At 48.7% G+C, this 13,942-nt stretch overlaps 1 protein-coding gene across 3 annotated transcripts in view; it reads right to left on the bottom strand.

Annotated features, from left to right (window-relative positions):
* Positions 1-366: 366 nt before the first annotated feature.
* Positions 367-13,942, bottom strand: part of LCLAT1 (lysocardiolipin acyltransferase 1) — a 135,694-nt gene continuing 122,118 nt past the window's right edge. The window contains exons 7-8 of one of the 3 annotated variants that reach the window (XR_010307017.1): positions 3,926-4,839; positions 367-2,078 (exon numbers count right to left, since the gene is read on the bottom strand). Coding sequence is in view for 1 of the 3 variants with exons in the window: in XM_064164343.1 (XP_064020413.1) it covers positions 4,331-4,839 (509 nt within the window). In the remaining 2 variants the exon portion in view is untranslated. Of the gene's footprint in view, positions 4,840-13,942 lie in introns of all 3 variants that reach the window. The other 2 variants (XR_010307018.1, XM_064164343.1) reach the window with 2 other exon arrangements.

The raw sequence follows: 13,942 nt of genomic DNA on the forward strand, positions 1-13,942 counted from the left end.
CCAATCACTACAAGCCCTTGTAAAAAGTCCCTCCCCAGCTTTCTTGTAGGCTCCCTCCAGGAGGGCTAGAAGGTCCTCCTGGAGCCTTCTCTTCTCCAGGGTGAACAGACTCACCTCTTGCAGCCTGTGTTCCCACAGGTGATGTGCTCCAGCCCTCTGATCATCTTTATGGCCTCCTCTGGACCCACTCCAGCAGTTCCACGTGCTTCTTATGCTGGGGTCTGCAGAACTGGATGCAGTACTCCAGGTGGGGTCTCACAAGAGCAGAGCAGAGTGGGGAGAATACAACTGAAGACGAGGTTTGTTCCTTATGGGCTCATGCAGAATATGTCAGGCAGTGAAAAGAAAACAGAAGAATTAAACCCATGAAATGCTTCAGGTCTTTATTGTTGCTGTAGAGTAACTGGTACATGACTAAAACATTCTAATGTACTTGGTGAAACTCTGAAGACTAAGGCTTGCTGGAGGTTTGGAGTATCCTGGTGTTTCCTTCCACACAGTGTACATAGAAAATCACCTTATAAAAAGACAGATCTGCTTGAAACAACACAGACTGATGCAGTGCACAAACCCAGGAGCTGCCTTTTGTGTGACCAAGACCAGCGCCTCACAGACCGGCTCTGGGCCTTGCAGCATGAAAGCCAAGAGAGGAATGCCTTGGTCTGACATCCTGCTATACCCAGATGAGCTTGATGAGAAACACAGATGGCAGGACTTCAGCCTTCTGCAGAGAGAAAGATTCCCCTGATGCTGATGGGGGCACATTTGACTGAGCAAAGGAGAGAAGTAGCCTCAAAGCATGTCACTGATCTCCAGCATGGTGAGACCTAGCACAACCTCTAAGTCCTGTAGACAGAGCAGTCACTGCTGGGGCTATGACAGATGTGATAGTAGGTGAGATGAGCCTGGATGTCACTGTGTGTCCCACAGAAGAGGGATATGTGACTCCTGGAGTGCTAGCACCTTGAGCGTATCAGCGCTGAAAACATTGCCAAGTGATTTACCCAGCACAGAACCACTGAGTTTGGAAAGGACCTTTAAGATCATTGAGCCCACCTTGCCAAGTCCACCACTAAACCATGTCCCTAAATGCCACCTTAGAGTACTTCAAACAGAGAAACACAGTAAGACCAAAAATCTCCCCAAAAATCGGCATACTAGAACTTTCTGAGTAAAAGGTTTTGACCAGAGGAAAAGAAAGCACAGAAACATCTCCCCCTACTCCCCTAACCACACTTCAGATAAACTCCTTTATCTACAAAGCTATTTGCTTTTATTCAATCTCCCTCCCCTCTCTCCCCCCTCACACTTTTAATTGAGCTGGAAAAATGAAGCCCTGGATCTGCAAAGCCAATACACTTCCTTGGCAGAGGAGGAGCCTTCACTTACCACCTGCAGTCCTGCACCATGGAGTCCAGCACTGCAAATGTGACCTTAGCAGCTGACAAGAAGATTCTTCTTTCTCTTCCAGTCCCACTCCAGGAGTGAGAAGGATGAATTCCATCTGCAGGATGCCTACCACATCACAGTGTTTGGCTCCATCTAGGAGAAAGTCCCTGGTAAGGGTCAAGGATGGGTTTCATTTTCAGAGCTCAGCTCTAAGGAGGGGTTTCATTTTCAGAGCCCAGCTCTAAGGAGGGGTTTCATTTTCAGAGCCCAGCTCTAATCACACACACATGGAAACCTTTCACTGCTCCATAACCAAGACTCACCCTGATGTTTCTGATGCATCTGATGACAGCAGAGTGTTCTCTGAGTGACTGAGGAAAGTGCAGCTGCTACTTAAGTCACCAACACGCAGAACCTGTCCTCCAAAGTCATTCCTGAAGACTATGTTAAGGCTACTGATGTAGGCTGGTCATGGTTACTCCTGGTATGAAAGCACTGCCCTGGCTCAGAGGCAGACTAGAAGAAGCCTTTTAGGTCTCCTCTGCATTAATCAGAAATGAGGTTTTTAGTTTTTCCCTTGCAGCAAGTTACAGGGAACTGCACCAGAGCTGCAGAGTGCAGCCAGGACCTCCTTCCACTCCTGACAATGAAACACCAGCTGCAGGTCATCAGGTACTCAAAATATAAACCTGACCAAAAGAAAAAAAGGTCATTAAGAAACATAACCCTAAATATAAACCTAGTTTTATTTGATTCTTTCTAAGAAGAGAGAAAGGGATTAAAAAGATGAGAGTAAAACAGATGGCTTCCAGTACAGTTCAGCACAATAAACCACCAGTTGCTATAAGCATAGATTAAAAAATCCTTGTCACCTTGCCAGGGCCAGTTGAGTAGAGGCTGGTGATTCCTTCCAAAGGCCACAGGCCTTTGAAACCAACAGGTTGGACAAAGTGTTAAGTGCTGGCACTGAGAAGCAAACTGCTGTGTCCCACCGCGCTGACCCAAGCTTCGGGATGCTCAACGCCATCCAAGGGATGTTTTGCACCCTCTGCTTTCACATTTCATGGTGATGCCATGAATCATACAGAGCCAGGCCAGCTTGCTTTAGCTCAGCTAAACCTCCATGCAATGAACAGCAAAGACTTGGTAAGTCAAAAAGGTTTTGCAGCAATAACAGTTGACCAAGTGGTCTAACTTATTTTGAGGTTGAAAAATAAACCTACCCTGAAGTGTCTCCCAAGAGCTGGCAAGGTTTGTGTCTTCTACTGTGCCAGCATGAGTGATACTTTTATTATACACACCATGGAATACACTTCAGAGTGCCTTGTCTGAGTTTAAGCCTTTGGGTTTTCTGGAAGCCATGAAACTAGGGGGCAAGTGTTATAATGGGAGCCCCTCAGAAAGCTGCAAAGGAGCTTGGAAAAGCAATGATGTCACCAGGCAATCCAAGGAAATGCTGCAAATGGAAAAGGCAGTTCAATTTCCTTGTGCTGTGCTAAGCCTCAAACCCATTTCTTGTACCTCTGTAAGGAGACAACCATTGCATCAGCTGCTTTGCAACAGGTCTGCCTGACGAGCACAGAACAAGCAGTCTCCCTGCTTCTCTGGAGGGACACTTGAAATGCCTAATGAAGCCACATGAAAACTAAAATAAATGCTTCAAAAGAAAGAAAAAAAGAAGACCTCTTGCCTACTGTGAAAAATAAAGACGAAGTTTTCAATCACATCACGTCTACAAGGAGAAGCTGCTGCAAAGCATTTGCCAGCTGCTCAGAGACAGGGACTAATTCTCGCCTCTAGGAGTTAAAAACCCACTAACGAGAACAAAGCAGCTCCTCTATCCCCCGGCTCTGTACACTACAGCAGGAACGAGTCTCCCACAGCTAACAGGGAGACCAAAACAGTGTGAAACAGTGAGAAATCAAAACTTAGCTGCAGAGGTCAGTTAGCTAATCAATTATGACTTAAATGGAGGCAGAGCCAGCACTGCTTTCTGTACTGCAGCACAAGACTGTGGGGCTTAAAATCACTCTGGGTGACCAAGCAAGGTGCAGTAGTGCTTGGAAAAGTTGATGTAGACATATGATTGTTTTAAAGTAAGTCTGAAGTCTTGAAATCACAGGATGTTAGGGGCTGGAGGGGACCCTGAAGATTAGTCCAACCCCCCTGCCAGAGCAGGACCACCTAGGGCAGGTCACATCAGGAATACATCCAGGTGGGTTTGGAATGTCTCCAGAGAAGGAGACTCCATAACCTCTCCGGGCAGCCTGCCTCAGGGCTCTGCCACCCTCACAGGGACAAAGTTTTTCCTTTTTTTCACGTGGAACCTCCTCTGCTCCAGCTTGCACCCACTGCCCCTTGTGCTGTCACTGAGCAGAGCCTGGCTCTGGCCTCCTGACACTGCCCTTCACATCTTTATCAACATGAACGAGGTCAGCCCTCAGGCTCCTCTGCTCCAAGCTACAGAGCCCCAGCTGCCTCAGCCTTTCAACACAGAAAGAACAGAAAAATACCACCTCCTCCAACTTCCACCTACCATCAAAGCACTGTGAAACAGGCCAGCTTTCCCAGCCCTACTCTCACTTTCCAGCAGTGTGACTGTCACAGGCACCATCCATCTGCCTCCGAGCTTGGGTTTCTACAGGGAAGTTCACGTTTATTAATGTCCTTACGACCGTTCATTAACTCAGCAACTTGTTTCTTAACGACAGCAGGATGCAGTTGCTAGCTGCTTGCAAGAGCAATGTTGAAATTACATTCAGAGATAAAAATCACCACCTTCACGTGTGGCAGGAGCTAACATTTCCCCCTTCTCTTCACAGAAACCAAGTGATAGCAAAAGACGATTCTCATGCAAAAGGAAACAGAATTCTTCCCTGTGCGTTAAAACCTGCAGGACATCTGCACTCCATTCAGCTTTACGACTTTCTCTCCCCCACAACTAATTGTTCTTCCTTTTGGTGCCCTGAAGTTTCTGCTGCTTTTTAAAATAGCCATGACAGGCCAGTTCAATCAGCTCCAGCCCACCAAACAGCTTCTGCTGCACTACGAAGAAGACGATCATGGCTGCAAAATACCACCGTGCCAAGCTGGAGAGGTACAGCAGTGCCAGCATGCCCAGGGGGAACACTGTCCAGTACAGGAGGGAGATGCACTTCACCATGAGGACCCTGAGCTCAGATTTACATGGTGGGACAATGCCTTGCCCCCTTGCACTGAAGCATCTTCCACCTTCATAGAAGTGTCGGAGTCTTTCCTCTTTCTCTTCCCAGCGCTTCCGGCACCACAGCTGCAGCTCCTCCTTAGAAGTGGGCACCATCTCTATGGGGTATCTCTGGACGTGGAAGTGAATCTCCTTTGGGAAGTTTCCATTCAAAAGGTGCTTCTCTGTCTGAGGAATGTTCTGGGGGTATGCCACAGTTATGTCATGGATAGCATCGAGATTGTCCCCTGCAAGGAAGGTTTGGGGGGAAGAAAGATCAGTACACATCATGCAGTGGTCACAACACTGCTTTGCTGACTGACAACTGTCCCAGCTGTTGCAGAAACCCAAAGATACATTCGACTCACACATTGGTTAGATGATGCTGCTGTGGCAGTGAGTTCAGAAGTGAATGTCTGCAGGATATCATAAATCGTAGAACGGTTTAGGTTGGAAGGGACCTCAAAGATCATCCAGTTCCAAGCCCTCTGCCACAGGCAGGGACATCTCCCACTAGACCAGATTGCTCAAGGCCCCATCCAACCTGGCCTTGAACACCTTCAGGGAGGGAGCATCCACAACCTCCCTGGACAACCTGTGCCAGTGTTTCACCACCCTCACTGGAAAGAACTTGCTGATCTCCAGTCTAAATCTCCCCTCTGCCAGTTTAAATCCATTACTCCTCATCCTGTCATTACAAGACCTTGTAGACTGTCCCTCCCCAGCCCTCCTTTAGGCCCCCTTCAGATACTTGGAAGGCCACTCCAAGGTCTCCTTGAAGTCTTCACTTCTCCAGGCTGAAGAGCCCCAACTCTTGTAGCCTGTCCTCATAGGACACACACAGAATTGTAGGGGTTGGAAGTGACCTCTGGAGATCGCTAAGTCCAACCTCTCTGCCAAAACAGGGTCACCTAGGGCAGGTCACACAGGAGTGCATTCAGGTGGGTTTGGAACATCTCCAGAGAAGGAGACTCCACAACCTCTCTGAGCAGCCTGCTCCAGTGCTCCAGCACCTTCACACTAAAGAAGTTTTCCCTCACATTCACAGGATCACAGGATGTTAGGGGTTGGAAGGGACCCAAAGAGATCAAGTCCAACCCCCCTGCCAGAGCAGGACCATACAGTCTAGCTCAGGTCACAGAGGAACACATCCAGACAGGCCTTGAAAGTCTCCAGAGAAAGAGACTCCACAGCCTGTCTAGGGAGTCTGTTCCAGTGTTCTGTGACCCTTCTAGTAAAGAAGTTCCACCTTGTGTTGAGGTGGAACCTCCTGTGCTGCAACATACATCCACTGCTCCTTGCCTTATCCCAGGGAGCAAGTGAGCAGAGCCTGTGCCCCTCCTCTGACCCCCAGTCCTCAGCTATTTCAGACATACATTAAATGGTGAGGTGGCTGAAGTGGAACTTCCCATGTACCAGTTTGTGTCCACTGCCCCTCATCCTATCACTGGGCACCACTAAGAAGTGCCTGGCACCTTCATCTTGACATTCACCCCTCAGATATTCATAGGCACAGATAGGGTCCCCTCTCAGCCTTCTCTCTTCAGGCTGAACAGCCCCAGATCTTTCCTCATCAGACAGATGTTCCAGTCCCTTCATCATCATCAGAGCTATCCCTTGGGTGCTCTCCAGTTCCCTGTTGAACGGAGGAGCCCAGAACTGGACACAACCCTCCAGGTGAGGCCTCGCTAGGGCAGAGCAGAGTATGTTTTATCTGCTAGAATCTCTAAAGGCTGAAAAGTCAAACCTTCCCCAATCATTATCAGTTCTGAATCTGAGCAAAACACTTCAGGACCAAAACTGCACACAGTGCAAACTGATGGAGAATTACAACAGTAAGAGGATAAAATAAAACACAAAGGAGAGAAAATGTGCATCTATCCTTGGATAAAGTGCAGTACATGAGACTAATCTTCAGCTACTCACATTTGTGTTGTAAGCTGAAATGTTTTTTAACCAATAAAATACAACTTCAGGCTATGTTCCTGTGAACACTGGAAAATAAGGCAGTTTGGTGTGGAGCAAGCAGTAGACACAGACTTAATGTAGTGAAGAATGAGAAAACAGTGTGAAACACAGACCAGCCAGATCTGGGGAGCTCCTTAAATCCAGGGGATCTCAGGAAGGAGGAGGAGTATCTGTAGCTCAGGGAGCTTTCCAGAGTACTTCAGCTCACACAATTTAGTAACATAGAATTGTTTTGGTTGGAAAACCCCTCTAAGATCAGCAAGTCCAACTGTTCACCCAGCACCACCACGACCACTAAAACATGTTCTGAAGTGCTATGTTCATGTGGGATGGTGACTCCACCACCTCCCTGGGCAGCCTCTTCTGAAGCCTGACCACTCTTGCAGCAAAGAAATTTTCCCCTCATCTCCAACCTAAACCTCCCCTGGCACAATTTCAGGCTGTTTCCTCTCATTCTATCACCTGATAGTAGAGAAACCAACTCCACCTCACTGCAACCTCCTTTCAGGGAGCTGTAGAGAGCAATAAGGTCTCCCCTCAGCCTCCTCCAGACTAAACAACCCCAGTTCCCTCAGCTGCTCCTCACCAGCCTGTTTTCCAGACCCTTCACCAGCTGTCTTGCCTTTCTCTGGACTCACTCCAGCACCTCAGTACCCTTCCTGAAGTGATTTCTTTACATCTGCCCTCTCAGCACCAACACAAAGTGAGCTGCTGCTTGCTGCACTCCAGATCTGGGAAAGACAAGGCACAGCATAGCTGGTGAAGCCCAGCTTCACAGAATCAGTCAGGGTTGGAAGGGACCACAAGGATCACCTAGTTCCAACTCCCCTGCCATGGGCAGGGACACTTCACACTAGATCAGGCTGTCTAGAGCCTCACCCAGCCTGGCCTTAAACACCTCCAGGGATGGAGCTTCCACCACCTCCCTGAGCAACCCATTCCAGCATCTCACCACCCTCATGGTGAAGAACTTCTTCCTAACATCCAATCTGACTCTACCAATTTCTAGCTTGGTTCCATTCCCCCTAGAACTATCACTATCTGACATCCTAAAAGGTCCCTCCCCAGCTTTCTTATCATAGAATCATAGAATGGTTTAGGTTGAAAGGGACCTCAGAGATCATCTAGTTCCAACCCCCTGCCATAGGCATGGACACCTCCCATTAGAACAGCTCTTGTAGGCCCCCTTAAGACATTGAAAGGCCACAATAATGTCACCTTGGATCATTCTCCTCTCCAGACTGAACAGCCCCAACTCCGTCAGTCTCTCCTCATAGGAGCGGTGCTCCAGCCCTCTTCAAGTAAAGCCACATCTATTCAGTTATTAGGGGACAATGCCTGCCATGAAGCTCTGAGCAAGCCCCTGCAGATGTGGAACCCAAGGGAATGCTGACAAAAGCCCCAACTCTCTACTCTTCATTACCACGCCTGCTGTAGCCCATGCCCTTGAAAAGCACGTTGGTGTTTCCAGCTGGCGTCTGTAGCCCATCCTTGTCCTAAGTGCTCTTACATTTTGCACCCTCCAAACATCCTCTTTATCCCCTCCAGCCCTCCCTCTGATCAGACATTCTTTGGAGATTTCATAAACCAAATTCTGCTAGTGCAAAGCCCATCTAAAAATAGGTGCCTGGTGCACTGGCTGTTGCATAACCGCTACGTTCTGCCAGCAGTGATTTATCCTGCTGTTTTTATTTGGCTGCCTGGCTTGGGGCAAAATGGAATTGGAGACTAAAAGCTGTCTCCAGTTCCAGTGACTGAAGACTTTTGTTCTCCTAAATGATGTCACTTCTTGCAAAGACGATCAAACCCTACTCTTCAGCTCTGCTCCTCCTCTTAATTTCCTCCCTGTCCCTGGCATTTTGGCTTTCCTTTTGGGCTCCAAAAATGACAGGGACAGAATAGAAAGTTACTTTAAAAGGACATGTTCAGAATTATGTATCCAAAGTTCAACTTTAAATATCACAGGGTGGTGGGGGGGGGGGAACCCTTTTCAGCCTTTCAGAGCTGCCTTATAATGATCTCTCTGGGACAGTTTGGTCCTTGGATTTTTCAAGAGCTACATATGGCTGCTAGGAGGTGCTAGGAGCCACTGAGCAAAACTCAGTCCTCCAGTTTTTGTTTGGAGAAAGGATGTGATCTCTGCCTGGACGTCTGTAAGGCCTTTGACGTGGTCCACCACAACATCCTGCTTGGATTTGATGGGAGGACTACTCAGTGGATAAGGAATTGGCTGGGTGGTTGCCTCCAGTGGCTTGAAGCTGTGCTGTTTAATGTTTTGATCAATGATATAGACAGGGGGGTCGAGTGTATCATCAGCAGGTTTGCAGGAACAGGATGCCAATCAGAGGGACCTGGACAAGCTGGAGAGGTGGGCTCAGGTGAACCCCATGAGCAAGTGCATGGTGCTGCACTTGGGCTGGAATAATCCTCACTGTCAGTGCAGATGGAGGGATGAAGTGGGGGAAAAGTACTTGGGGATGCTGATGGGTGAGCAGCTGGACATGAGCAGGCAGTGTGAGCTTGCAGCACAGAAGGCAAATCACATCCTGGGCTGCATTAAAAAATGCTTGTCCAGCAGATCCAGAGAGGTGATTCTGCCACTGTGCTCTGGTGAGACCTCACCTGGAGTACTGCATCCAGCTCTGGAGCTCTCAATATAGGAAGGACACAGAGATGATGGATGGGGCCCACAGGAGGGCCACGAAAATGATCAGGAGGTTGGAGCACCTCTGCTCTGAGGACAGGCTAAGGGAGATGGTGTTCAGCTGGGAGAAGAGAAGGCTCAGGGGAGATGTAATAGCAGCCTTCCAGTACCTGAAGGGGGCTACAAGAAGGATGGAGATTGTTTACAAAGGCCTGCAGTGACAGGACAAGGGGCAGTGGCTTCAGACTAGAGAAGAGCAGATTTAGATTGGATGCTAGGAACAGGTGGAACACTGAAACAGGTTTCCCAGGGAGGCAGTTGAGGCCCCATCCCTGGAGATATTCAAAGTGAGGCTGGACAAGAGCCTGGGCAGCCTGATCTAGATGAGGATGTCCCTGCTGACTACAGAGTGGGGTGGATTAGATGACCTTTGGAGGTTCCTTCCAACCCATATGATTGTAGGATTGTAGGATTCTACGATCCAGGCATCCTATCTAAGCAGAGAACCACTGCCTGCTGCACAGGGAAGAACCTTCATGCCTTCTCTCAAGAAATACCAAACTGGAATGGCTTGGAAAGCAAGTCCTTACAAAGGGCAGCAACGGCCAGCCTGCTGCAGCTCAGCACCAAGCATACTTCTCTTGAGAGCAGCTCACATTCTGCCTCCCCTACTCCAAGTGTCTCTGCTATCAGCAGTAATGACAGCCACCCTACAGGACTGACATCACCTGGCTCCTGGCCCAACCAGGAGAAGGGCTGCGACATGTGCTTCTAAGACACCTCCATCTCTGGGCCTCTCACTCCAAGAAGGACATTGAGGTGCTGGAGTGGCTTCAAAGAAGGGCAACCAAGCTGGTGAGGGGTCTGGAGAACAGGGCTGGTGAGGAGCAGCTGAAGCAACTGGGGTTGTTTAGTCTGGAGAAGAGAAGGCTGAGGGGAGACCCTACTGCTCTCTACAACTCCCTGAAAGGAGGTTTTGGTGAGGTGGGGTTGGTTTCTTCTCCCTAGTATCAGGTGATAGAAGAAGAGGAAACAGCCTGAAATTGTGCCAGGGGAGGTTTAGGTTGGAGATCAGGAAGTTTCAGTGGTCAGGGATCTCTTCTAGATGCAGCCCAGCACACAGTTGCCTTCTGGGCTGCATGAGGACACTGCTGGCTCATGGGGAGCTTCTCAGCAACCAACACCCTCGAGCCTCTTTCTTCAGGGCTACTCTTAACCCACTCTGCCCCCAGCCTGGATTTGTGCCCAGAGCCTGTATGTGTGCCTGTTTCCCAATGCCCAAGCATGGCAGCCTGGCTTTGCAGCAGAAAGCATGTACTGGGACATGAAGATGAAAGCCACCTCAGACTGCTGACTGGGCAGTACGACTCTCTTGGCTTCTGAGGATTGAGTAATCTTTTTCTTCTGAGAGCACAGTAGCAGGAAGAAGCAGTTTCCAAGGATTTACAGCTCCTCCTGGGAAGCCTCATCCTTGTGAAGATTTAAAGCTTCAGGCAACCCTCTTCAAAGCAGCAACATCAGCCAGGGTTAATCTAAATCACTTCCAACTCAGGAGTTATTGGAAATCTTTTTGGGGTAAGTGCAGCAATCAAACAAGCAAATGAAAAAAGAGACAGAGTGACAATGGTGGCCTTGATTAACAGAGAAGAGTGATCCTGCACACCAGGTTCTTCCTCTTGCTATCTGATCTTCCACTGGCTCACCAAACAGGAGGAGACCTTCCACTTGCTGACAGAAAGGAGCTCAAGATACCACACCTCTTGTCCAGGGTCACACCAAGTCTCATCCTGAATGTCTTCAGGGATGAAGCCTCCACCACATCTCAGGGCAACCAGTTCCAGTGTTTTACCACTCTTACTGTGAAGATCTTCCTTCTGGTGCCCAAACTAATTCTCAGTGAAACAGTCTTTCCCCCTGTTCACATGCAACAACTTCTGCTCCAGCTTGCAAACACTGCCCCTTGTCCTACCACTGCTTCCACCAGCCCTTGCTTAAGGGACTGGAACATCTCTCTTATGAGGAGAGGCTAAGAAACCTAGGGCTGCTTACCCTGGAGAAAAGAAGGCTGAGAGGAGATCTGATCTCAACAGTATCTGAAGGGTGAGTGTCAAGAAGGAGCCAGTCATCTTTCTATGGTGCCCAGTGATAGGACAAGTGGCACACACAGGAAATTCCACCTCAACATGAGGAAAAACCTCTTTATCATGAGGTTATTGGAGCACTGGTGCAGGCTGCCCAAAAAGGTTGTGGAGTCTCCTTCTCTAGAGACTTTCAAAACCCACCTGGATGTATTCCTGCATGACCTGCCCCAGATGATCCTGCTTTAGCAGTGGGGCTGGACTAGATGAGCTCCAGAGGTCCCTTCCAAGCCCACCATCCTGTGATTGTGTGATGGTGCTATGAACAGCACAACACCCTCCAGTGCTGTATTGCAACAGTGGCAGCAAGGCAATAAATGGAGACTGTTAGAAAAAAAGAGATTTTGTTCTTGGCTTCTAATTCTTTTCCACTATTTAAATACGAATCTCACCTTACTCTCTTTTTTCTTCCTTAAAGGCTACGGGTGAGTAACCTTATGTTAATCCAGAGCACTTTGCTATCTGTTCTTACCACTACCCAAAGATAACCACTAGAGAGTACTCTTTAGCTACCTAATGACCCGACACTGCCCTCTTCAAGCTGTCCCAGGCATCACTCAAGGTTAGTGCAGCCTTCAGCAGCCCCAGCAAAAGCAGTCTGCTCAGCTGGGATTCCTTGTCACACAAAAGATGGGCTAGGTGGTGCACCCAGTACCATTAGAGCTGGGATACATGAGAGCAAACTGAAAATACATCCAAACTTTGGAGAGCATCAGCATTACAAACACAGAATCACAGAATGCCACCTTGGAAGAGACCCCAAGGATCAGCTGGTCCAGCCTTTCTAGGTGATAGTGTAGTTGAAATAAGCTGGCCCAGCAGCCTGTCGAGCTGAATCCACTGCTTCCCTTGGGAGTTGATTTCAATGCCTGACTCTCCTCATGAGGAAACAGTTTCTTATGGAGTCCAGTGTGAACTTCCCCAGCAGTAACTTGTCCCCATCACCCCTGGTCTTTTCACAGAATCATCCAACCTGTCACCTAACCCTTCTAATTAACTAAATCATAGCACTGAGTGCCTCATCCAGCCTCTTCTTAAACACCTCCAGAGATGACAACTCCACCACCTCCCTGGGCAGCCCATTCCAATGCCAATCACTCTTTCTGTGAAGAACTTCTTCCTGAAGTCCAGCCTAAACCCTGAGCCTCCTCTTCTCCAGGCTGAACACCCCCAGCTCCCTCAGGCTCTCCTCATGGGGTTGTACTCCAGCCCCCACACCAGCCCTGGAGCCCTTCTCTGGACATGTTCCAGCACCTCAACATCTTTCTTAAATTGAGGGGCCCCAAACTGGACACAGTACTCAAGGCGTGGAGTAACCAGTGCTGAGTACAGGGGCAGAAGGACCTCCCTGGTCCTGCTGGTCACACTATCTCCTTGTGAAAGGGCAGTCTCCATCGTCATGGTAGCCACCCTAGTGGCTAGTGCATGGCAATAAGGCAATTACAGCCCATACCAAAGCAGAAAGCTAAATGCAAACATCCCCTGCACCAAAAATAGAGTATGAACTAGACCTTGACAAAACACCTGCTAGCAGCCACCTCAAATATTTGAATGGAGTGCTTCCACAGATGTCCTGTGCCCCTCTCTGGCATTTCATGCCTGGCTGATTTGTGCTGTTGCCATTCTTGGTCACAGTTGTTTGTTTGCATTTCTGTCTACAAAGCAAGAGGAATGCAGAGCAGCAGCAGCAGCAGCCTGGCAGGAAAGCATAGTTTCAGCACACAGAAAACGGTGAGGTTATACCTTCTTTCTGAAGAACACAGACAACAAAGCCACACCATGCTATTGCTCCACCTTATTTGAAACCAGGGGCAGGGGGTTTGCTCTGAAATCATTTCATACCCTCTCATTCTCTGGAGATTTCAACCCCCACCTAGACACATTGCTACGTGGCCTGCCCTAGGTGATCCTGCTTTGGCAAGGGCATTGGACTTGATGATCTATAGAGGTCCCTTCCAACCCTCACCATTCTGTGATGAGAAGAATTTTTGTCAAGAATGTCTGCTTTATTAACTGGATTCACAGCTGAGGCATATTTACATGGAAGGTAGCTCTGCCCTCTGCATCTTGCTGAATGAAACCAGTCTGGGGCAGGAGAGCACTTCGGTTTCAATGAAGCAGCAAAGCCCCAGTCAGGAAACAGTCAACAAAACAGAGCTAACATACTTTAATCTTTCATACTTTACTGTAACCCTCTACATCTCCCTTAATCCTTTGATATTCCACTCTGACACTACTAATTCAATTCCCTGGTTTCTTCCTTGCACAGCCTGGAGAAGAGAAGGCTCCAGAGAGACCTTATAGTGCCCTTCCAGTACCTGAAGGGGGCTATGAGAAAGCTGAGAAAGGACTTTTTTGTGAAGACTTGTAGTGACAGGAGAGAGGGAATGAACTGAGGCTTGAGGAAGGCAGATTTAGAGTGGGGATCAGGAAGAAATTCTTGCCAGTGAGAGTGGTGAGACACTGGAACAGGCTGCCCAGGGAGGCTGTGAATGCCCCCTCCCTGGAGGTGTTCAAGGTCAGGTTGGATGAGACATGGAGAAACCTGGTCTAGTGGAAGGTGTCCCTGCCCATGGCAGAGGGGCTGGAACTAGATGGTCT

This window comes from Pogoniulus pusillus, chromosome 25 (genome assembly GCF_015220805.1).
Source record: "Pogoniulus pusillus isolate bPogPus1 chromosome 25, bPogPus1.pri, whole genome shotgun sequence".
NCBI classification, from domain to species: domain Eukaryota; kingdom Metazoa; phylum Chordata; class Aves; order Piciformes; family Lybiidae; genus Pogoniulus; species Pogoniulus pusillus.